We start from the raw sequence: 24,430 nt of genomic DNA on the forward strand, positions 1-24,430 counted from the left end.
ACAACTCTTGTTTTGGATGCAAGTACAGTACACAATGAGCTGTGTTGATTTAAGAATTTTGCAGTCTGACCAGGCCATCAGTTAGTCCTAGTTAGAGAGCAGGTATAGATGCCAGGCAGGCAGGGATCCCTCTATCAGAGGTGTTGATCATATGTAATTTTCTTAGTAATGTGAGAATCTTCTATTTTAGTGAATCATTTTGAATTTAATATACAGTGCTGTTGTATATCATGAAGTGTCAAGCCAGTATGGTTTCCTCAGTATTAGCTAAAAAGAATTATGTTAAGTATAGATGAGATTTGTATGTTGGCCACACTGGTAGATATAACAAAGTACATGTAATGCATGTTGCTTTATGCAAAAAGAACATTAGTACCATTGTATAGTATAAGATTATACAAAACAACAATAAAAGTGAAACCAGTACTATTTGTGATCTGTACAGTATGTTGTGGTTAGAAGAAGTCAGTAAATAAAGATGTTTATTTCATGATGAGCTAAACCAGTGTAGGTCATTCAGTGCAGAGAATGAAGGCTTGATCCTCCATTCTTTATTATTGAACTACTTAAACTTTACATACAAGTTTATCATAATTTTCTGTACATTATATTGTCATGTAAATAGGTACCAAGGCATGAAAATTGTTTGCTAATGATATATGTAATAAAACAAACACTTAATTGGTTCATAATTTTTGAAGATTCCACAACTGTATTACCTGTGTAATGTAAGTATTTGGGTGCTGTGAGTTTTCATCTACCTATGTCAGTAGGCCTAAGGACTGCATATCTTCACAAAGTAAAATTGCAATGTACAGCACTAATATTATTCATAGTTTGTATGATCATATTTTTATATAATGCATGTTATTTGCTATCACATAAGGGACAAATTCCATCTCCATATCTCCCCCCTTCTTCCCCAAGAATACTGTATAGGTGAGCAACTAATTTCCTTTTGGCAGCACTTCAATGAATAAGAAAATATTGTGCAATGTACTGAAGATAATTTGTACAATTTGCCACAAACATACAATTACAGTATTTGGCTCTAGATGCAGTTAAGAATGCTTTGTTAGTTAATAGTAGACTTTCAAGTAACATAATATAGTTCATTCTTGAAAAACCCTACGGTTAACAGTAGGGCTAGATTCTCAGACCGTTAATGCATGTACAGAAAGTACATTCTTAAGAGTTTGCCATGCAGACTTTTTGAAGCTGATTTATCATATAGAGGGTGAGGGGACTATCATGTAGATCGTGATGGAATGTGCAATAGAGGTGAGGGAATCTGTAGAATGTAGAGATGAGGAGAATATGTAGAAAAGGAGGAAGTTTTATGTAGAGAGTGAGGGTAATTAGGTTATTGACCTCAATGTTGAAGAGTGTGGTTAATCTGTGGATGTTGCTGTAGAGGAAAGTTGATTTTAATGTATAGGGTGAGTGAGATGAGGTTATTGAGCTGAGATGGATGGTTATGGTTCATCTGTGGATGCTTTTTGTTTCAGATATCAGTCATTTTATTGGTTGGGTAAAGCAGTATGTAGTGTTTGCATGGAGGTGGTTTGATGATTTTATATAGCTGGCAATATGGTACAGTAATCCAAGGTGATTAAGATCCTGTTCAGAATTAAAGGGACAGTAAAAATGTAATTATGATGGATTTTATAAGTGCTTCTTTAATTTGGTCCTAGCTCAATGTGATGGTGTCAGAGCTTGTTAAAATACCACTTGTTGGATAGTAGTTCCTTAGCCTAATTTAGCAATCTTGTAAATATATAGGATAAGTGTAAATAGAGTAGAATGAAATAACCAGTACTTTAATTATGAAACCTAATTTTGTACATCATTACACAAAAAGATGACTAGTAGCCAAACCTCTCTCAGTAGTAGGTAAAGGAGAACTGCCAAAATTGAAGTCCCCAAACCTGAAACACATAATTTATAGTTATTTTTGGCCTGCTGTATTCCACATAACTTAAATGCAAAAATTGAGACTATTGCAAGAATGTCTGAATGTGGCCCTAATCTGAAAAAAAAACTAGCTCAATAAATATATACACCTAACTACAAAACGAGAAATGCTGGTTATGCCATAAGTTGATGCATGTTCCATTACCATAAACTTTGTGGTCAGAAAATACCACATACAGACTGGAAAAGTGATAATTCCTTGTTATTTTGCTCTGACAGTACTAGGCAGCAACCTCACAAAATTAAATATGGAGATAATGACATATATTAAATAGCCTATAATTTCCATTCAAAAGGAATATACAACCTAATGGGCAACAGAGCTCAAGGAGGTGAAGGTTGTACTGTAATTGAATTCAGCAAAAAAGTATTGGTTGTAAGTTTATAGTAGGAAGATTTTTTTTTGTATACACGTATACAGTATGAAGAAAAGGAAGGGGTCAGGTATATTTATTTCAGGGACAACAAGGTTTATTGGCAGTGTGGGTGTGTTAGTGGAGTTAGTCAGGGAAGTCTTGTATGTGCTTACTGATTGATGTACTTATGACCCTAGTGTAGAATTTTGATGCCTGTTTGTTACTGCAGTATTGGTGACCACAGTGATCTGAAATTAATATAGTGACCAAACAAATGGTCACTGATTTTGGTAAGTATTTTAATGTCTGATCCAAAATTGCTTAAGATTTATCTCACATGTGGTCAGAAAAAACGATTAGGTACAGCCGTCCTGCCAAGTGAGTGTAAAACGGAAGCCTGTAATTGTTTTACATGATGGTAGGATTGCTGGTATCTTTTTCTGCCTCATAAAGATGCAAGATTTCAGGTACATCTTGCTACTTCTACTTGCACTTAGGTCACACTACACTTGCATGTACAAGCATATATATACACACACCCCTCTGGTTTTTCTTCTATTTTCTTACTATATAGTTCTTGTTCTTGTTTATTTCCTCTCATCTCCATGGGAAAGTGGAACAGAATTCTTCCCCCATAATCCATGCATATCATAAGAGGGGGCTAAAAATGCCAGGAGCAAGGGGCTAGTAATCCCTTCTATATACATTGCTAAAGTTAAAATAAGAAACTTATTTTTCTTTTGGGCCACCCTGCTTTGGTGGGATATGGCTGGTTTGTTGAAAGAAGATGATTTGTTTGTTTTGGGATTTATCTAATATGGAAGCAGGGGGAGATATTGTGTGTGTTTCAGTCTCACTTCAGCATAATTGATTATTCATTCTTAAATTTTTGGAAGTATGTCCCTTATAATATTAGTTTCTTATTTTCAGGCATCCCAACACAGAAATTTTCAAAAAGAAGAAGAAGAAGAAGAAGAAGAATAAGAAAGAGGCTTTAGGCCAGGCTGTGAGAGTAGAGAATGTGTCGGAAGCCTTCAATGGTACATCATCTATCCTCAAAAAGAATGTGAAAAAAAAGAAGAAGAAGAATATAAATCAAAACACAACCACACCCATAGATGATGCTTCTAACAATAATACACCCACCATCACCACAGAGGAAAATTATACCCAGAATGTTCAAGAGAATGAAGACATACATATGGCTGAAGGATCTCCAGCTAAAAAAGCCACCAAGGGCAAGAAGCGAAAATTTAAATCAGAGGAAGCAACTGATAATTCAAATGTTACAGAAGATGCACAAAGTTTACCAAATGATGATATAATAAGGAAAAAGATAAAGAAAAAAAAAAAGAGGAAACATATTGAGAATGAAAGCACTCCTGCATCAAACCCTTCATTAACAGATAATACGACCAATGGAAGCACTACTACTGCAACTATTTACAAACAGTCTAATTTGGCAAAGGCAGGAAGAACAATATTTGTTGGAAATGTTAGTATAAATACTACCAAAAAAGATCTTAAGCGTTTCTTCAGTCAGTATGGCAAGGTACGTGCAAATTTTAATAGTTACTATTCCAATGTTGCAGTATTTGGTATCTGTAAATTCCACTTGCAAAGTTTACTGTTACTGAATTCTACTAGAAGTGAATAGAATATTTTATTTGCTTATATCACTGAAATGTATTCTAGTTCCAATAACTAAACTCCCTTTGATTTTTTCCCCCTATGTACCATGCTTGTCTTGTCCAGACATTTCTGCCTACCAGCCTAACCTCTGGTTAGGTTGGTAGGGAGCAGTCATTGAGGGAGGTACTACTGCATTGTTCTATAAGACAAGATTGTCCACAACTCCTGAATTATGAAATTAATATTTCATGGTCATCTGGTTGCCTTCTGAAGTAGTAGACTTGGACTTGTTCTGCTGTAGAAGACAACCAAACACCAAGAATATGAGTACTGTAACCTATAGTACTGCAATACTGTACAGAATTGAATAGCAATTTTATTGTACTCTTTAATTTACAATAATTTTCCTTAATTTTTCATGATGGAGAGATGTGGTATAAACTGTGATTGATAGTGGTGGCTCAGAATAACTTTTATTCTGAGAAGAACTGTAAAGCTCTTAAATAATGTAGATGGCTGGAAAGATGTCCTGTAGTTGGCCGGGAAGATGTATAGGGATGAGAAGATGTAGATTTCACAAACCCTTGCCAATGAGATACCTGACTCAATCTCTATTAATTCACATTTATGTTGGCACTATATCTTGCTTGAGAAGCCCTGATTAATTGTATTTAACCCCTTGACTGTCGCAACCCCAAATCCTGAGGTGTCTCCTGGTGTCGCAAAATTCCCCCCCTCCCCCCCTCCCCCCCCCAAAAAATATATTTTTTCTTATGAAATGATAGAGAATCTTTTCCTGATTGTAATGACACCAAAAGAATGAAAATTGATGGAATTATGCTCTTGCAAAGTTAGCGACCTTGGCAATATTTACGAATCGGTGATTTCGCCCACTTTGAGCATAGGCCTATTTTCAGCTAATTCCATTGTTCCAGTCGACCAAACTCAGCTATTTCTTTAGAGCTCAATTTTTTCTTTCGATTGAGTACAAGAAACTGCCCCTTTATTGATTTCATCTACCCAATAACGTGGTCAGAAATTTGCAATTTGGCCAATTTCATGAAAATTAAAAAATACTGTATGACAATTTCAAAATAGGGTCCAGAATGAACAATGCAGACATTCCTGGCTCTAAAATAACATTTTCTTTGTTCATCAGTCACGTCTCCAGGTCCCTCTGATATTACTCTTACTTTCTATTTTGAATTTTTATTCGAACAAAAAATAGATTTACTGTTATGCAGACTACTGCAATATTGTAATAATTGTATAAATAATGTCAACCCATTCATGACTGCATATTAGAATGGCTACTTGGACATTTATTGGAAAATGACATCATTTGTTTACTTTTGAAGATCGGCAAAAATCAAACATTTCCTCTACTTTGAGCTCCATTTCAAGGTTCTTTTCATAGTAAAACCAATCAAAATCACCTCTATTTCTATAGTATGTTTTCCATTCTATCAATGAGACCAAGAAAACGAGAATACAACCATAAACACTATACGAAAGTAGACCATAAAGTCTGCATTTTAATAAAAAAAATAGTCGGAGTTTTTTTTTTCTCATTATGCACTGTGTGCTGCAGGAATTTTTTTATATGGTGCACACTGACCACACAGACCCATTCTCTCACATGTGGGCCTGCCAGCTTTCTCCTGCTTGATTTGAAGCTGCTAAAATTTATGAGTATATACATGTATACGTCAAAAATGGTGGCTCGTAAGATGCATATATATGATCAAAACAGTCAAAGGGTTAACAAGTTAATAAAGTCATATAAACTGCTCTAAATCCAGGGAAGAATAGAGACTGAAAGACAAGTGTATGTGTATGACCAAAAACAGTATACAGTAAGTCCTGACTTAATGTCGTTTTTTTCAATGTCACTTTGTTATAACGAGAAAAAAAATCGATCCATGGCCAGGGCCCCACTCTGTGGAGTTTGTATGTTCTCCCCATGTCTATATGGGTTTTCTCAGGGTACTCTGGTTTCCTCCCACATCCCAAAGATGTGCATGTTAGGTTAATTGGTGTGTCTAAATGAGTATGGATGTGTGTATGAGTGCAAGTGCGCCCTGCCATATTTGTTATTGTTTGGTTTTGAACTGCACAGCGGTAGAAGGGGCTCCTTACAATTTTTACTTTGCAAACATTTATTCCATGATTTAACCCTGTTGCAATGAGTGTTAGATGCAGTATGCACCCCAATGTTGATATCAATTAGCCTATGGTAAAATTGATTTTGTTATACGCCATTTCACTTAGTCACAGTTTCCAAGAACCTATTGATGACATTAGGTAAGAATTTATTGTACTGCTGCAGGTGTCCTATGGCTCAGGGAACAATGAAAATGGATAGGTCCTGGACGTGGCTGCTTTGGCTCATAACAGATAAACATCAGAGTTAGCGGACTTGGCCTGATTCATCGGAAGACAGGCAGACACTATCACTGTGGATAGAATGCAGAATTACTGAGTTTTGTTCATTTAATCTGATAATTAGAGTGTTTGCTTGGCCATTTTTTTTTTTTTTTTTTTTTTTTTTAAATTGCCATTATACATTAATGAGAAGTTTTACTGTATAGGAGGGCCCCGCTTTACTGTGATTCACTAATACGAACATTTCAAATTATGATCAAAATTCGCTCATTTGGCTCCCTCCCAGATTTGCTATTATGGCATCCGCGTGCCAGTCTGTCTGTTTACATCCTCCATGAGCTCGGCATCTCTCGATTATGTCTGGCTGGAAACTTTCCAAAATTTGAAGTGTTTAAAAGTTACTGCATATTTTATATATACAGTGGACCCCCGGTTAACGATATTTTTTCACTCCAGAAGTATGTTCAGGTGCCAGTACTGACCGAATTTGTTCCCATAAGAAATATTGTGAAGTAGATTAGTCCATTTCAGACCCCCAAACATACACGTACAAACGCACTTACATAAATACACTTACATAATTGGTCGCATTCGGAGGTAATCGTTATGCGGGGGTCCACTGTACTCTGATAATTATACTTTTGTGTACCTGTACCTAAATAAATTTACACACTGTGCTGGCATGCAGGTGTACATTAAAATCACTAAGAGTTTCTCACTAGTTTTGAAAATACCATAATAATAATAATTGGTCTGGGGTATCTCTGATAATTTTTTAAAATTATATAAGAAATGCGTTACATAACATGTAAAAATAATACATACCCACATCAGAAGAAATTGACATAAATATGAGATGTGGTTGCCAGGCAGCTTGTAGGGTGATGGAAAGAATTACATTTTCTCTATTCCAACACCAGAGAAAATTTGTAACTAGAAAATGGATAACTGTCATTGTCATTCACTCTAAAAATGGTGTGTTGCATGAGAATTGGGGTGGTGCTGTTTATTCTACTGCACCAATGTGAAGACAACTTGTACACAATGTAAGGTGTTTGTATTGTGGTAAAAGCTTCACAAACGTATGCAAAATCAACGTGTATGAACTGTAAACGGGCAGGAATTAATACACGTTCGTCTGTTTGTTTATATTCTCCTCGTCTCTCGTTTACTTGTTCTGTCTTCTTTGCAATGGCATCTAAGGGTAACTGTTAGAAATGATAAAACTCAGGTATATCGATGATGATGATAATACTACTACTACTAATAATAATAATCATCGCCCTGGGGCACTTTAAATGTCGTATATTTTATGTAGGTGTGGTAGCCAGGCAAGCTACCACACCTGACTTTCTACAATAAATACATGTACTCACCTCTCACCCTACATTTTTTTTTTTTCCTCAACAAGTCGGCCATCTCCCACTGAGGCAGGGTGACCCAAAAAAGAAAGAAATTCCCCAACACTTTCACCTCACTCACACATAATCACTGTTTTTGCAGAGGTGCTCAGAACACAACAGTTTAGAAGCATATACGTGTAAAGATACACAACGTATCCCTCCAAACTGCTAATATCCCGAAACCCCTCCTTTAGAGTGCAGGCATTGTATTTCCCATTTCCAGGACTCAAGTCCGGCTGTATAAAAATAACCGGTTTCCCTGAATCCCTTCATTAAGACTACAAATATTTTAAGGTAAGTAATGAGTGTACTGTATGTGTATTTTACTTTTATATTATTTTTAATGTCTAGTTCTATTGCTAACTTAATATGATAGTGCAAACATGTTATGAAACATTTACAGTGGACCCCCGCCTTACGATATTAATCCGTTCCTGAGAGCTCGTCATAAGCCGAAATTATCATTAGCCGAATTAATTTTCCCCATAAGAAATAATGGAAATCAAATTAATCCATTTCTGACACCCCAAAGTATGAAAAAAAAATATTTTTACCACATGAAATATTAATTTTAATATACACAAACTGAAGAGGACATGCACAACTACTACTCTACTAAGAATAGAATACATGACACCTTTATTGAAGATCTGGTGATGATTGATGGGATGGGAGGAGGGGAGTGTGTGGAAGTTATTGTTAAGAAGGGGAATCCCCTTTCATTAGGACTTAAGGTAGCAAGTCCTTTTCCGGGGTTACTTCCCTTCTTCTTTTAACCCTTAAACGGTCCAAACGTATATATACGTTCACTCGCGCAGCGCCCCGAATATTTTGAAAAAAAAAACTTTTTTTTTTTATATAGAAAAAAGAGCACATTTTTTTAAGTGTTATAGCATAAAAAAAAAAATTAGGGTCAGTACTTACCGAGGTATGAGGCCGCGAAGTTAGCACTTGGCGATCACCTGACGGCAACATGGAGCACTGCTGCTTGCAGAAATTCAACATATTTACCGTTTTCTTCCATTTTTTTTTTTCATTTTCTTGGTTTTCATGATAATTATGTTTCATAGTAAGTCATTTGATATCAATGCCAATTTTTGTTTATACACAAATATTACATACAAAATTTTTATCATATTGTCATAAATACACACGTACACACTGACAGGTGATTTTGCACACCTGGCTGAATCACACATTATTATCTACAACTATATACAAGTATTTACGTGTCCCACTTATGTTTCTAGAACTCCACAATTGTATGATACTCCGTGAAGCATGGATTCATACAGAGTGCCACCCCACACTGGTGACACATGAATCGTGTGTCCTTCCTCTGTTGGGGTCGATTTTTGGTGGTAGCACACATAATACACTTTTTCTGGGCATTCTTCTTCTTTTGGGTAGGTGGTATTGGTACCAGATAGTGACAGTTAGGGGTGATTCAGTCTGGCACTTCCCCCACTGGCTGTGGTTGGGGGACAGGTTGTGGTGTGACAGGTCGCTGTTGAGGGGAAGGTACAGGTGTGGTACCATACTTTCTTGCTATCTGTTTGACGAGATTCAGAGAGAAATCTGCAAAACGTTGTCGTTTTCCAGTCTTTACTTCGTACATATTGAATCCATTGAGCACTGCAATGTCTACAAGGTGAAAAAACAGTTTTATATACCACTTGCGACTCCTACGCACACAGTCAACAAACCCTATCATCATGTCACACTTGTCAACTAGTTGCATGTTGTTCGTATAGTCCACGACAGCAAGTGGCTTCACAATAGGTTCGTTGTTGAACTTGCTCAGTCTGTCTGTTTGTCCCATCTCGTTTCTGTGGATGGTTGATAGCAATGTCACGTCTCGTTTGTCATGCCACATCAGTGCCATGATGTCATTAGCATGAAACGCTTGCACTTCACCTTCAACACTGCCTCCACTGAACCTTGGCATATGTTTCCTATTCCTTCTCACTGTTCCACATATATCAGTATTGTTCACACGTAGGAAATCAGCAAGCATAGGGCTTGTATACCAGTTGTCTGTGTAAATGTATGGCCCTTGCCAAGGTATGGTTCCATCATCCTGCGAACAACATCACCGGAAATGCCCAACATCCTTCTGTCATCATCGAGTGTGTTTTTCCCTGTGTATACAATTACATCCAACACAAGACCACTCTCACAGTCACACATAGCAAAAAGTTTTATACCAAAGCGATTACGTTTGCTCGGTATATATTGCTTGAATGACAGGCGTCCCTTGAACAGAATCAAGGACTCGTCAACAACAATGTTCTTGAAGGGATAAAAGTATACACTGAATTTCTGCTTCAAATACATAAACACTTCCCGGATTTTGTATAGAAGGTCATTTCTGTCTGGCGTATTTCTGTCTGCGAAGTGCAACATTCGTAGCAACAGAGTGAATCTGTTGCAGGGAAGGAGGTCACGGAAAACTGGAGTACAGATGAAGTGGTCTGTAGACCAGTAATTACGTATATTGTTCTTATAGATATGCGGCATAAGCATGACAGTGGCAAGGAATAAATACATTTCAGCCACTGTTGTGTCTTTCCACCTGTGCAGCCGTGATGATTCTCCAACCTCTGTTGTGATGTTCATGACATATTGGTAATAAATGTTTGTCTGAGTCACTATCAAGTTTATTATAGGCTCGTCAAAGTACAACTGGAAATAGTCTAACTCTGTAGACTCATTCGTTATGGGACAGTTTGGCTGGATACCACTTCCACTAGCATCAAAATCACAAGGCTGTGGCACGAATATACTTTGTGTCCAGTTCCACTCACGATCACATGGTGCAGGGTGGACCTGTGGCATAGGGCGAGGGGGGGCAGGAGGAGGAGGGAGAGGAGTGGAGGCAGCACATGGTTGAGGGGGTGCCGGGCGGTCCTTTGTCTGTCCACCCACTATGGTGAAAAGCTCTGTTCCACAAGGCACAGTACTCTCTCCCATCTTGTTCCTCATCCTCATATCCGACATAGACAAGGATGTCAGCCACAGCACCGTGTCTTCCTTTGCAGATGACACCCGAATCTGCATGACAGTGTCTTCCATTGCAGACACTGCAAGGCTACAGGCGGACATCAACCGAATCTTTCAGTGGGCTGCAGAAAACAATATGAAGTTCAACGATGAGAAATTTCAATTACTCAGATATGGTAAACACGAGGAAATTAAATCTTCATCAGAGTACAAAACAAATTCTGGCCACAAAATAGAGCGAAACACCAACGTCAAAGACCTGGGAGTGATCATGTCAGAGGATCTCACCTTCAGGGACCATAATATTGTATCAATCGCATCTGCTAGAAAAATGACAGGATGGATAATGAGAACCTTCAAAACTAGGGAGGCCAAGCCCATGATGACACTCTTCAGGTCACTTGTTCTATCTAGGCTGGAATATTGCTGCACACTAACAGCACCTTTCAAGGCAGGTGAAATTGCTGACCTAGAAAATGTACAGAGAACCTTCACGGCACGCATAACGGAGATAAAACACCTCAATTACTGGGAGCGCTTGAGGTTCCTGAACCTGTATTCCCTGGAATGCAGGCGGGAGAGATACATGATTATATACACCTGGAAAATCCTAGAGGGACTAGTACCGAACTTGCACACGAAAATCACTCACTACGAAAGCAAAAGACTTGGCAGACGATGCAACATCCCCCAATGAAAAGCAGGGGTGTCACTAGCACGTTAAGAGACCATACAATAAGTGTCAGGGGCCCGAGACTGTTCAACTGCCTCCCAGCATACATAAGGGGGATTACCAACAGACCCCTGGCAGTCTTCAAGCTGGCACTGGACAAGCACCTAAAGTCGGTTCCTGACCAGCCGGGCTGTGGCTCGTACGTTGGTTTGCGTGCAGCCAGCAGCAACAGCCTGGTTGATCAGGCTCTGATCCACCAGGAGGCCTGGTCACAGACCGGGCCGTGGGGGCGTTGACCCCCGGAACTCTCTCCAGGTAAACTCCACTGCGCCATGTGGTCCAGGCACCATGCCACCCACCACTACTTCCTCCATCCCCGCATACTCCCCTTCGTGATCACTTTCACTATCAGTGGCCGGGGTTTTGGATCGTGACCTGCCACTACCCTTGGGGATTGCATATGGCACAGTACCTGAACGTAGATAACAACGCCTAAAAGTACGTTTCACTGGTGAATAATGAACGTCACTATCACTAGACGAATCCTCAATTGGCATAAAATCAATCTCATCATCACTTACATCACTTTCACTATCACTACTAAAACACCGGGAAAATGATAAATTTCCTCTTGTGAAGTTGCCTATGGGTAACACTTGCCACTCCAGAGGTGCTTGGCCCAGGATCTTCTGTGGCCACAGAACTTGGCCTAGGGTCTGATGTGGCCCACTGGCTACCCCAGAGGTGCTTGGCCCAGGATCTTCTGCTGGCCACCCCAGAAGTGGCCTAGGGTCTGATGTGGCCACACTGGCTACCCCAGAGGTGCTTGGCCCTAGGACAGGTGTCGCTACCCCAGTGGTGATGGGCTGGGGGTCATCTGGGTTATCGTCGATATTTTCACTAATTCCTTGAATATTACTGGCCCCATTGGTGTCATATCCACTAAACTCACAATCTCTATCACTTTCCTCGAATAGTAGTGTTAATACGACGAGGCGTGAGTGAATCACGAGGATGTGTCATGATGTTGACCCAGGATGGAGCTGAATGTAACTGGTCCTACCATGTGGTACCCAGGCGTCCCAGTTTTTTGTATACTGCGCACACTGAGTGCGCACACCCATTCTCTCATGTCTAGGCGACTCAGGCCTATCGCGCTAATTTTGAACGAATGAAAAATAAAACGTATATGTTTGGGGCGCTACGCGCGTGAATGTATATATACGTTTGGACCGTTTAAGGGTTAATGCCACTAGGACCAGCTTGAGAGTCACTGGACCTCTGTCGCACAACAAATCTGTCCATAGAGCTCTGTACCTCCTGTTCCTTCAAGACTTTCCTAAAATGGGCCATAACATTGTCATTTTACAGGTTGCCAACACGGCTTGCAGTAGCTGTGTCAGGGTGATTTTCATCCGTAAAGGTTTCCAGTTCAACCCACTTTGCACACATTTCCTCTTTTTTTCAATTCCATACTAATTCTCGCCCTTTTTACCACAGGGATGGCACTAGAAGCTTTCTTGGGGTCCATGGTGACTTATTTTGCAGTTACAAGCACTAAAAACACTGGGATAATGTGAAATGTACCGAATGTATGCGTAGATGCGACCACACTGGCTGGCTTGTAAACACTGGCGCTGAGGCCACACACGGGATGCGTCCCAGACGAATCACATAAGGCGAGTTTTTTTTTTGCGTTCAAATGCTTCGTATGGCGGATTTAACGTAACGCAATGTGTTCGTAAGACGGGGGTCCACTGTATATGCATAAGTGATATCTGCTTTATAGCAGTAGCCTGGAACCTAATCCACCATATAATTGGGGCCCTCCTGTACTTTTTTTTTTTTTTTTTTTTAACAAGTCAGCCGTCTCCCACCGAGGCAGGGTGACCCAAAAAAGAAAGAAAATCCTGAAAGAGAAAATACTTTCACCATCATTCAACACTTTCACCTCACTCACACATAATCACTGTATTTGCAGAGGTACTCAGAACACAACAGCTTAGAAGCATATACCTATAAAGATACACAACATATCCCTCCAAACTGCCAATATCCCGAACCCCTCCTTTTGAGTGCAGTCATTGTACTTCCCATTTCCAGGACTCAAGTCCGGCTATATAAAAATAACAGGTTTCCCTGAATCCCTTCACTAATATTACCCTGCTCACACTCCAACAGATAGTCAGGTCCCAAATACCATTCGTCTCCATTCACTCCTATCTAACACGCTCACGCACGCTTGCTGGAAGTCCAAGCCCCTTGTCCACAAAACCTCCTTTACCCCCTCCCTCCAACCTTTTCGAGGACGACCCCTACCTCGCCTTCCTTCCCCTACAGATTTATACGCTCTCCATGTCATTCTACTTTGATCCATTCTCTGTAAATGACCAAACCACCTCAACAACCCCTCTTCAGCCCTCTGACTAATACTTTTATTAACTCCACACCTTCTCCTAATTTCCACACTCCGAATTTTCTGCGTAATATTTACACCACACATTGCCCTTAGACAGGACATCTCCACTGCCTCCAACCGCCTCCTTGTTGCTGCATTCACAACCTAAGCTTCACACCCATATAAGAGTGTTGGTACTACTATACTTTCATACATTCCCTTCTTTGCCTCCATAGATAGCGTTTTTTGTCTCCACATATACCTCAACGCACCACTCACTTTTTTTCCTTCATCAATTCTATGATTAACCTCATCCTTCATAAATCCATCCGCCGACACGTCAACTCCCAAGTATCTGAAAACATTCACTTCTTCCATACTCCTCCTTCCCAATTTGATATCCAATTTTTCTTTATCTAAATCATTTGATACCCTCCTCACCTTAATCTTTTCTATGTTCACTTTCAACTTTCTACCTTTACACACACTCCCAAACTCATCCACTAACCTTTGCAATTTTTCTTTAGAATCTCCCATGAGCACAGTATCATCAGCAAAAAGCAACTGTGTCAATTCCCATTTTGTATTTGATTCCACATAATTTAATCCCACCCCTCTCCCAAACACCCTAGCATTTACTTCTTTTACAACCCTATCTATAAATATATTAAACAACCATGGTGACATTACACATCCCTGTCTAAGTCCTACTTTTACTGGGAAGTAGTCTCCCTCTCTTCTACACACCCTAACCTGAGCCTCACTATCCTGATAAAAACTCTTGACAGCATTTAGTAACTTACCACCTATTCCATATACTTGCAACATCTGCCACATTGCTACCCTATCCACTCTTATCATATGCCTTTTCTAAATCCATAAATGCAATAAAAACTTCCCTACCTTTATCTAAATACTGTTCACATATATGCTTCAATGTAAACACTTGATCTACACATCCCCTACCCACTCTGAAACCTCCTTGCTCATCCGCAATCCTACATTCTGTCTTACCTCTAATTCTTTCAATTATAACCCTACCGTACACTTTTTCTGGTATACTCAGTAAACTTCTTCCTCTATAATTTTACAATCTCTCTTGTCCCCCTTCCCTTTATATAAAGAGACTATACATGCTCTCTGCCAATCCCTAGGTACCTTCCCCTCTTTCATACATTTATTAAACAAAAATACCAACCACTCCAACACTATATCCCCCCCCTGCTTTTAATATTTCTGTCATGATCCCTTCAGTTCCAGCTGCTTTACCCCCTTTCATTCTACGTAATGCCTCACACACCTCCCCCACACTCACGTCCTGTTCTTCACTCCTAAAAGATGGTATACCTCCCTGGCCAGTGCATGAAATTACTGCTTCCCTTTATTCGTTGACATTTAAAAGTTCCTCAAAATATTCTCACCATCTACCCAAAACCTCCATCTCCCCATCTACTAATCCATTCGTTCTCTAGGCTTTCTTAACTTGTTTAACTCGTTCCAAAAATTTTTCTTATTTTCATTAAAATTTCTTGACAGTGCCTCTCCCACTCTATCATCTGTTTTCCTTTTGCACTCTCTCACCACTCTCTTCACCTTTCTTTTACTCTCCATATACTCGACTCTTCTTATAACACTTCTGCTTTGTAAAAACCTCTCATAAGCTAACTTTTTCTCTTATCACACCCTTTACTTCATCATTCCACCAATCACTCCTCATTCCTCCTGCATCCACCCTCCTATAACCACAAACTTCTGCCCCACATTCTAATACTGCATTTTTAAAACTATTCCAACCCTCTTCAACACCCCCCCCCCCCCCACTACTCATACTTACACCAGCCCACCTTTCTGCCAGTAGTTGCTTATATCTCACCCAAACTTCCTCCTCCCTTAGTTTATACACTTTCACCTCCCTCTTGCTTGTTGTTGCCATTTTCCACTTTTTCCCATCTACCTCTTACTCTAACTGTAGCTACAACTAAATAATGATCCGATATATCAGTTGCCCCTCTATAAACGTGTACATCCTGGAGCCTACCCATCAACCTTTTATCCACCAATACATAATCTAACAAACTATTTTCATAACATGCTATATCATACCTTGTATATTTATTTATCCTCTTCTTCATAAAATATGTATTACTTATTACCAAACCTCTTTCTACACATAGCTCAATTAAAGGCTCCCCATTTTCATTTACCCCTGGCACCCCAAATTTACGTACTACTCCCTCCACAACATTTTAGCCCACTTTAGCATTGAAATCCCCAACCACCATTACTCTCTCACTTGGTTCAAAACTCCCCATGCATTCACTCAACATTTCCCAAAATTTCTCTCTCTCCTCTACACTTCTCTCTTCTCCAGGTGCATATACACTTAATATAGCTCACTTTTCACATCCAACCTTTATTTTACTCCACATAATCCTTGAATTAATACATTTGTAGTCCCTCTTTTCCTGCCATAACTTATCCTTCAACATTATTGCTACTCCTCCTTTAGCTCTAACTCTATTTGAAACCCCTGACCAAATCCCATTTATTTCTCTCCACTGAAAGTCTCCCACCCCCTTCAGCTTTGTTTCACTTAAAGCCAGGACATCCAGCTTCTTCTCATTCATAACATCCACAATCATCTCTTTCTTATCATTTCCACAACATCCATGCACATTCAGACTTCCCACTTTGACAATTTTCTTCTTATTCTTTTTAGTAATTATTACAGGAAAAGGGGTTACTAGCCCATTGTTCCCGGCATTTTAGTTGACTTGTACAACACGCATGGCTTACTGAGGAAAGATTTTTATTCCACTTCCCCATGGATATAAAAGGAAAAGTAATAAGACCAAGGACTATTAAGATAAAATCAAAGAAAACTCAGATGAGTATGTATAAATAAACATGTACACGTATGTGTAGTGTGACCTAAGTGTAAGTAGAAGTAGCAAGACGTACCTTTAATCTTGAACATTAAAATGGTATAAAATACCGACAGGTTGTTAGGTAAGACACATATGCAACAGTTAGGTATCTTTATTTCGAAACGTTTCTTCTGCTTCTATCAACTTTTCTGTACTCGACTGAAGAAGCCTACTGTGTAGGCGAAACGTTTCGAAATAAAGATACCTAACTGTTGCATATGTGTCTTACCTAACAACCTGTCGGTATTTTATACCATTTTAATGTTCAATCTGTCAGACACTGCAACACAAGGGTATCTTGGTATAGACCTGCAATCAACTTCGACAACCTCCACTAGTGAGAACGGCTGGATTTGAGAAGGACCTGACCTCACAACATCTGAGTTCTTACCTCTTCTAGTGACCTACGTCTCACCTCTTGGCGCTATAAAAGGCTCCATCCTGTCACTTCATCTCCATATTGTTTCCTACTATGGAACAATGCTCTTCTCCAGACTGAGGGACTGACCACCTCAAAACTTTAAGGGTGATGGACTGATTACATCGTCTTCAAGTATCTTCTGCTTCTATCAACTTTTCTGTACTCGACTGAAGAAGCCTACTGTGTAGGCGAAACGTTTCGAAATAAAGATACCTAGCTGTTGCATATGTGTCTTACCTAACAACCTGTCGGTATTTTATACCATTTTAATGTTCAATCTGTCAGACACTGCAACACAAGGGTATCTTGGTACAGACCTGCAATCAACTTCAACAACCTCCACTAGTGAGAACGGCTGGATTTGAGAGGGACCTAACCTCACAACATCTGAGTTCTTACCTCTTCTAGTGACCTACGTCTCACCTCTTGGCGCTATATAAGGCTCCATCCTGTCACTTCATCTCCATATTGTTTCCTACTATGGAACAATGCTCTTCTCCAGACTGAGGGACTGACCACCTCAAAACTTTAAGGGTGATGGACTGATTACATCGTCTTCAAGTATCTTCTGCTTCTATCAACTTTTCTGTACTCGACTGAAGAAGCCTACTGTGTAGGCGAAACGTTTCGAAATAAAGATACCTAACTGTTGCATATGTGTCTTGCCTAACAACCTGTCGGTATTTTATACCATTTTAATGTTCAATCTGTCAGACACTGCAACACAAGGGTATCTTGGTACAGACCTGCAATCAACTTCGACAACCTCCACTAGTGAGAACGGCTGGATTTGAGAGGGACCTGACCTCACAACATCTGAGTTCTTACCTCTTCTAGTGACCTACGTCTCACCTCTTGGCGCTATATAAGGCTCCATCCTGTCACTTCATCTCCATATTGTTTCCTACTATGGAACAATGCTCTTCTCCAGACTGAGGGACTGACCACCTCAAAACTTTAAGGGTGATGGACTGATTACATCGTCTTCAAGTATCTTCTGCTTCTATCAACTTTTCTGTACTCGACTGAAGAAGCCTACTGTGTAGGCGAAACGTTTCGAAATAAAGATACCTAACTGTTGCATATGTGTCTTACCTAACAACCTGTCGGTATTTTATACCATTTTAATGTTCAATCTGTCAGACACTGCAACACAAGGGTATCTTGGTACAGACCTGCAATCAACTTCGACAACCTCCACTAGTGAGAACGGCTGGATTTGAGAGGGACCTGACCTCACAACATCTGAATTCTTACCTCTTCTAATGACCTACGTCTCACCTCTTGGCGCTATATAAGGCTCCATCCTGTCACTTCATCTCCATATTGTTTCCTACTATGGAACAATGCTCTTCTCCAGACTGAGGGACTGACCACCTCAAAACTTTAAGGGTGATGGACTGATTACATCGTCTTTAAGTATCTTCTGCTTCTATCAACTTTTCTGTACTCGACTGAAGAAGCCTACTGTGTAGGCGAAATGTTTCGAAATAAAGATACCTAACTGTTGCATATGTGTCTTACCTAACAACCTGTAATCTTGCATATTTATGAGACAGACAAAAGACACCAGCAATCCTACCATCATGTCAAACAATTACAGGCTTTCGTTTCACACTCGCTTGGCAGGATGGTAGTATTCCCCTGGGTGGTTGCTGTCTACCAACCTACTACCATAAATTGTTTTATGTTAACGTCCAGGGTTTATTACCTGGACCTCAGCAATGAGAGTCGCTTCTCACCACTGGGCAACGGCGACCAGTATATCATATCTTAAAAAAGAAAAACTATGGTTATTAAAAGTGTGGATCCTTCATCTCATATGCTGATGCTCTTTAGCGTTGGTATATAATACTTATTGAAATTCCTTCCTTCCATGACAGGTCGAATCAGTCAGATTTAGAGGTGGAGCTGTAAGTGACCCCAAGAAAAGTAAAAGAGAAGCTGTCATCACGTAAGTGATTCACTGTAATTTATACTTACTTATGCCATAGAATTAAAGTTATTCAGGTGGAAATGAAGGGCTGAGGATGATAAAGTTGGTTTAACTTCATTGTATGAACAACTATAACCAATTTTAACCAGTAACATTTGAAAAATTTTTAAAATTTCATTAAGGTCAGGACTACAAGTCAGAATTGTTAGAAACTGCATTCCTTCTGACGTGCTTAAGTGCACAATAGGTAATCAAGTGCTGCACACAAAATATTGAGGCATGCATAGTCTCAGTGAAAGCAACTTTAGTTGAGTCAGGGACACTTTAATTTTGACAGTTTAATTTTTTGTGCAAGATATATTCATTTTACCTCTTGCATACCTATGGCCTAGTGTAGCTATTAAATCTACATTTATGTTATATACATTATTAGTTGTTACTAGTAGCACAAATGCTTGCATTACTTCCATGCTTGTACAAATAATTATATTCATTCTGCACAGGGTGGAGAAAATTAGAGGGAACATTGTTCACTTCCCAAGTGTATTTTTAATCTTAATTTTTGCTATGCCTAATCACCTGTTTTCCATGACTTTCTCACTAGGTAGTTTTGATAAAGTATGATATGGAGTGAGGATTGTGCTTGTCTTTAAAAGATTTACTTGGGTACAGGATCAGTATTCTCTCTCGGATGGGCTGTGTATATGGTAAATACGTTACTATGTATATGGTAAATACGTTACTCCATGCAGTATCTTGTTTGGTTATTTACCAATTATTCCTTTGTCTCCACAGCCGTGATTTTCATCCAGATCGATCATCCATGCAGGCTTATGTTGTATTTGAGAGCAGTGATATGATGGAAGCTGCTTTGAAGGCTAATGGTGTAGAATTTCTTGGGAAACACATCCGTGTTGATAAGTCCCTCCCTAGTTCAGAAAAGGATACTAAGCTTTCAGTTTTTGTTGGCAACCTGTCCTTCAGTAAGTGGAAGGTTGAGGAGCTGCATGACATATTTTGACAAGTCAAAGCACTGTATATTGATGTCTGTTTTGTGGAGGTTACCTTAGAATACTTTATCACTGTGAGTAACACCATCAGGGATTTAAGGTTATATTTATCTGTCTTGCTGGCAGTTTTCAGAATTTGAATTGACAACTTTGATATTAATAGATAAACAGATATCTAAATTGGACTATTTTAGCCAGCTTTTTTTAATAAATGAATGAGGTCTTAATTTTAATTATTATCTGTTATCAACAGAAGCAGAAGAAGAGCCTCTTCGTGAACATTTTGCGAGCTGTGGAGAGATAGAAAGTGTGCGCATTGTGAGAGACAGTAAATTATTATCTGGAAAAGGATTTGGCTATATTAACTTTATGGTATGTAAATTTATGATATTCTGTTTGATGGTGAAAGTGTTGAATGATGATGAAAGTTTTTTCTTTCTTTTTGGGTTTTTCTTTCTTATTGGGTCACCTTGTCTCGGTGAGAAACTGCCTACATGTTAAAAAAAAAAATTACACTTTAATCCCTCACTTAGCAAAGGGTATGTTCCTCAGAGATGGTTCTTAGAGTAAAATCTCTTTACACAAGATAAATAGCACTTAGCACAATGGTTACATTCCTGAAAAGTGATATGTATAGTAAAGTGCTTCTACATAACTTCTGAAAAATGGCAATCACCGTAGAATTGCCTCACAAAGTGAATATTGCGTAGCATATAATACATTTCTAAAAAGTAAAGCTCACAATAAAACTGCTACACAAAGTGAATAACAAGTGAAAAATAAGTTTTGTTCAAAATATTGTATCTCTAAATAACCTACCACAATTATTTAAGTACACAAACATCTAACTTACCTACTTTCTGGCAACCATATTGTTAGGTTAAGCAGTGTTCTAGACATTCCTTATTTTTAACAGCATTGCAGTGCCTGATTGCCTGCGCCATCAGTACATCAGAGCTTAAAATGTACCTACTTTATTTTTTGTTGGAGAAGCATCACTGATGTGGGCAAGGTGTGGGTTTGTCTGCCTGGGCTTAGTACACCATATACTGTAGTGGCCCTTAACCTCAAGAGCAGAATGTGAGAATCCACATACTTGGCTACTGTATTTTTTTTATTGTCACATTTTTCCTTCTGACTTCGAGTATCAAAATTATTGTTCCTGGGTGCCATAGTTAGCATGTAATGCTGAAAGGGATATCGAAAAGGAAGATGCCTATAAAAACACATTAGTAATTAGTGGCAAACTGTCAATTTAGCTATGGATGGTGGTTGTGAACTGTGGAGTTGTACAGTGGGTGATCTGAAAAATCTTGGATATTGGTTATTCTCTGCAGCATGTTTTAATGAGTTTTCTGTTTTCTGATTAAATTGGTTCTGCTATAGAAAGCACATCTTACCCCTTGAGTGTCCAGACCCCCAATCTGGAAAGTGTCCACAATGTCCAAGAATTTAAAAAAAAAATTGTTACTTTTTTCTTATGAAATGACAGAGAATCTTTTAATGAAGGGAATAAAAGGTAAAGTATGAAATTTGATGGAAAATTGACGATATCACGCTTTTACGAATTTTGCTGTGTTATCAATATTTATGCATTGGCGATTTTGCTCGCTTTGAGTCCTATTTTAGGCAATTACATTGTTCCAGTCAACCAAATTCTTAGCTATTTCGCTAATGTGTCTTCCATTTTATCGATTGAGAACAAGAAACCTCCAAATCAACTCACTTCAACTACCCAATAAAGAGATCAAAAACTGGTAATTTGGCCAATTTTACACACATTTTAAAATATTCCAATTTTAAAACAGGGTACACAGTAAATAATGCAGGCATTCCTGGCACTAAAATAACATTTCCTCTGTTCATTATTATGTTCCCAGGTTTTACACATGAATTCCATTTTGAATTTTTATTCACAAAAAAATAGAAGATTTACTGTTATGCATTATTGTAATAATTGTATAAATAATGTCAGCACATTCATGAATGCTTATTAGATTGACCAGTTGGACGTGTATTGTATGAGTGACCTGATTTGTTTACTCTGGAATATCGGCAAAAATCGGATATTTCCACTGCTTTGAGTTCATTTTCAAGCTATTTTCAGTCCTCAAACCAATCAAAATCATCTCTATTTCTCTATTATATCTTCCATTCTATCAAATGAGACCAAGAAACCATGAATACAGCTATAAAAACCATACAAAAATACACCACAAAGTTGCTCTTTTAAACCAAAAACCCAGTCGCAGTTTTTTTTCCTCATGCACTGCATACTGCAGGATTTTTTTATATGGTACACACTATTGCATAGACCCATTCTCTCATATCTAGGCTGAAATTTAACACTCGGCTAATCTGAGAGCTGAGCTTATGGCGTAGTATATGGCACTGGCTTCAAAGCTGTAGAGCATTGGCACAGACACTGAAAGGATTAATAACAGAGCAGGACACCTCTTGTAATGTATATATAAGAAAGAAATTAAATGACTTTCAACATTTGAAATAATCTACACAACATCAGGTGTTAAAAGGTAGCTAATAGAATAATTTTTAAAAATTGTTTTATTATATCAGATTGTTATGTACATGTATGTCTTGCATCCCTATAGCCATGTTGGGAAGCAAACTTTCTTGAGATGTAGGTACTGTTCTCTCAGGATTGTCATTTCAGAGAGAGAACTGGTTTGACTTCAATCCTAAGGATCCAGATTCAGTCCTGGGTAAGGCTAGATATACAGGCAAATCTAACTTCTACTGTCTTGTTTCACCTTACAGTAAGTAGGTACTTGGGTGTTAGTTAATATTTTAGGTTACATCCTAGGTAAGAGGACCCAAGGATGATAATCAGAGTAAAGTAAGCCACACTTAATGGGTTATCTTTTGTTAATGCTTTGGGGTTAATAATTTGACTAAAGACAATTTTTCACTATACATTAAATAGTGTGGTGGCTGTGACAGAACAATATTTAATGTGTCTTGCTTAACTGTATTTTGCCATCCAACACTGGCATGGCACAGGGGATGAGAGACATTTATCACTTGGTACCAGTTGAGTTTACTGAATGTGTGTGTGTATGTAGGTATATATAAACCATATGTGTATATGGAGTTATGATACATTATGCTCTTCCATTCAAAAAACTGACTAAATAATGAAGGGCATTTTTTTTCCAGTCAGCAGATTCAGTAGAGCTTGCTCTTCGTTTGGATGGCGTACGATTCATGGGTCGTCAGTTGCGGGTACAGCGCAGTAAAAAAAAGGTAGACTCCATGTACTCTGGCTTTAGTTTAATCTCAAGCTATCTTCAGCTTTCAAGTAAATGCTGGAAATACTTGATTTGAGTAAAGTCATATGTTGTAACATCATGAGCTCATGCTCATTGTGTATCTTCATCTATATCTAATTTATCCTATATACTTATTAGTTATTAATTTGTTTTCTTTTGCAAACTTAAATAATAATTACTGTAGAAGTACAGTACAGTGGTCCCTCGTTTATCGTCGTTAATCTGTTCCTGGAAGTGCGACGATTATCGAAAAAGACGATTTTCGAATCAATTTTCCCCATAAGAAATAATGTAAATACAATTAATCCGTTCCTGACACCCAGAAGTATTAAAACAAAAATTTTTTTTACATGAAATATACATGTAGTACATAAACAATACAATGGGACATGATGAATGAAACATTAACAACATAACACTTACCTTTATTGGCGATTCTTAGTGTATGGAAGACTGGAGGAGGAGAGAGATTGGATTAGTTACTGTTTGGAAAGGGAATCCCCTTCCATCAACACCTTAGGTACCAAGTCCTTTTCAGGGGTTACTTCTCTTCTCTGTTTCTTAATGCCACTAGGACCAGCTTGAGAGTCACTGGAGTCCTGTCTCGCAAAAGAAGTGTCCAGAGAGCTCTGTTTCTGGCGTCTCTTTAAAACTTCCCTAAAATGAGCCAAAACTCTGTCACTGTACAAGTTGCCAATATGGCTTGCAACATCCTTCTCAGGGTGATGTTTCTCCATAAATCTTTCCATCCTACCCCACATTTCAAAAATCTTAATTTCTGAAGAAGGCACCTTCTTCCATCTCTCTTCCTCCTCCTCTGCAGCAAGATTCTGAGCTGCGATCTGTTGCTCTTCCTGCTGAAGCTCTTGCAGCTCCTCAGTGGTTAGCTCTTCGTTGTGGTCCTCCACCAACTCTTCCACATCTCCAAACTCACATCCAACCCCATGGAACTCCCCAGTGCCACAATAGAGTTCACAACTGACATAGGCTCATCAGGGTCAGCCACAAACCCTTCAAAATCC

At 38.8% G+C, this 24,430-nt stretch overlaps 1 protein-coding gene across 5 annotated transcripts in view; it reads left to right on the forward strand.

Moving 5' to 3' along the window:
* LOC128703579 (RNA-binding protein 34) overlaps positions 1–24,430 on the forward strand; it is a 41,798-nt gene that overhangs the window by 3,226 nt on the left and 14,142 nt on the right. For all 5 annotated transcript variants that reach the window (XM_053798277.2, XM_053798276.2, XM_053798279.2 and 2 more), the window contains exons 3-7: positions 3,261–3,882; positions 19,056–19,126; positions 19,904–20,091; positions 20,372–20,490; positions 23,296–23,382. In XM_053798277.2, coding sequence (XP_053654252.2) covers positions 3,261–3,882; positions 19,056–19,126; positions 19,904–20,091; positions 20,372–20,490; positions 23,296–23,382 — 1,087 coding nt within the window. The remainder of the gene's footprint in view (positions 1–3,260; positions 3,883–19,055; positions 19,127–19,903; positions 20,092–20,371; positions 20,491–23,295; positions 23,383–24,430) is intronic.

Source organism: Cherax quadricarinatus, chromosome 76 (genome assembly GCF_038502225.1).
Source record: "Cherax quadricarinatus isolate ZL_2023a chromosome 76, ASM3850222v1, whole genome shotgun sequence".
In the NCBI taxonomy this organism is placed as follows: Eukaryota; Metazoa; Arthropoda; class Malacostraca; order Decapoda; family Parastacidae; genus Cherax; species Cherax quadricarinatus.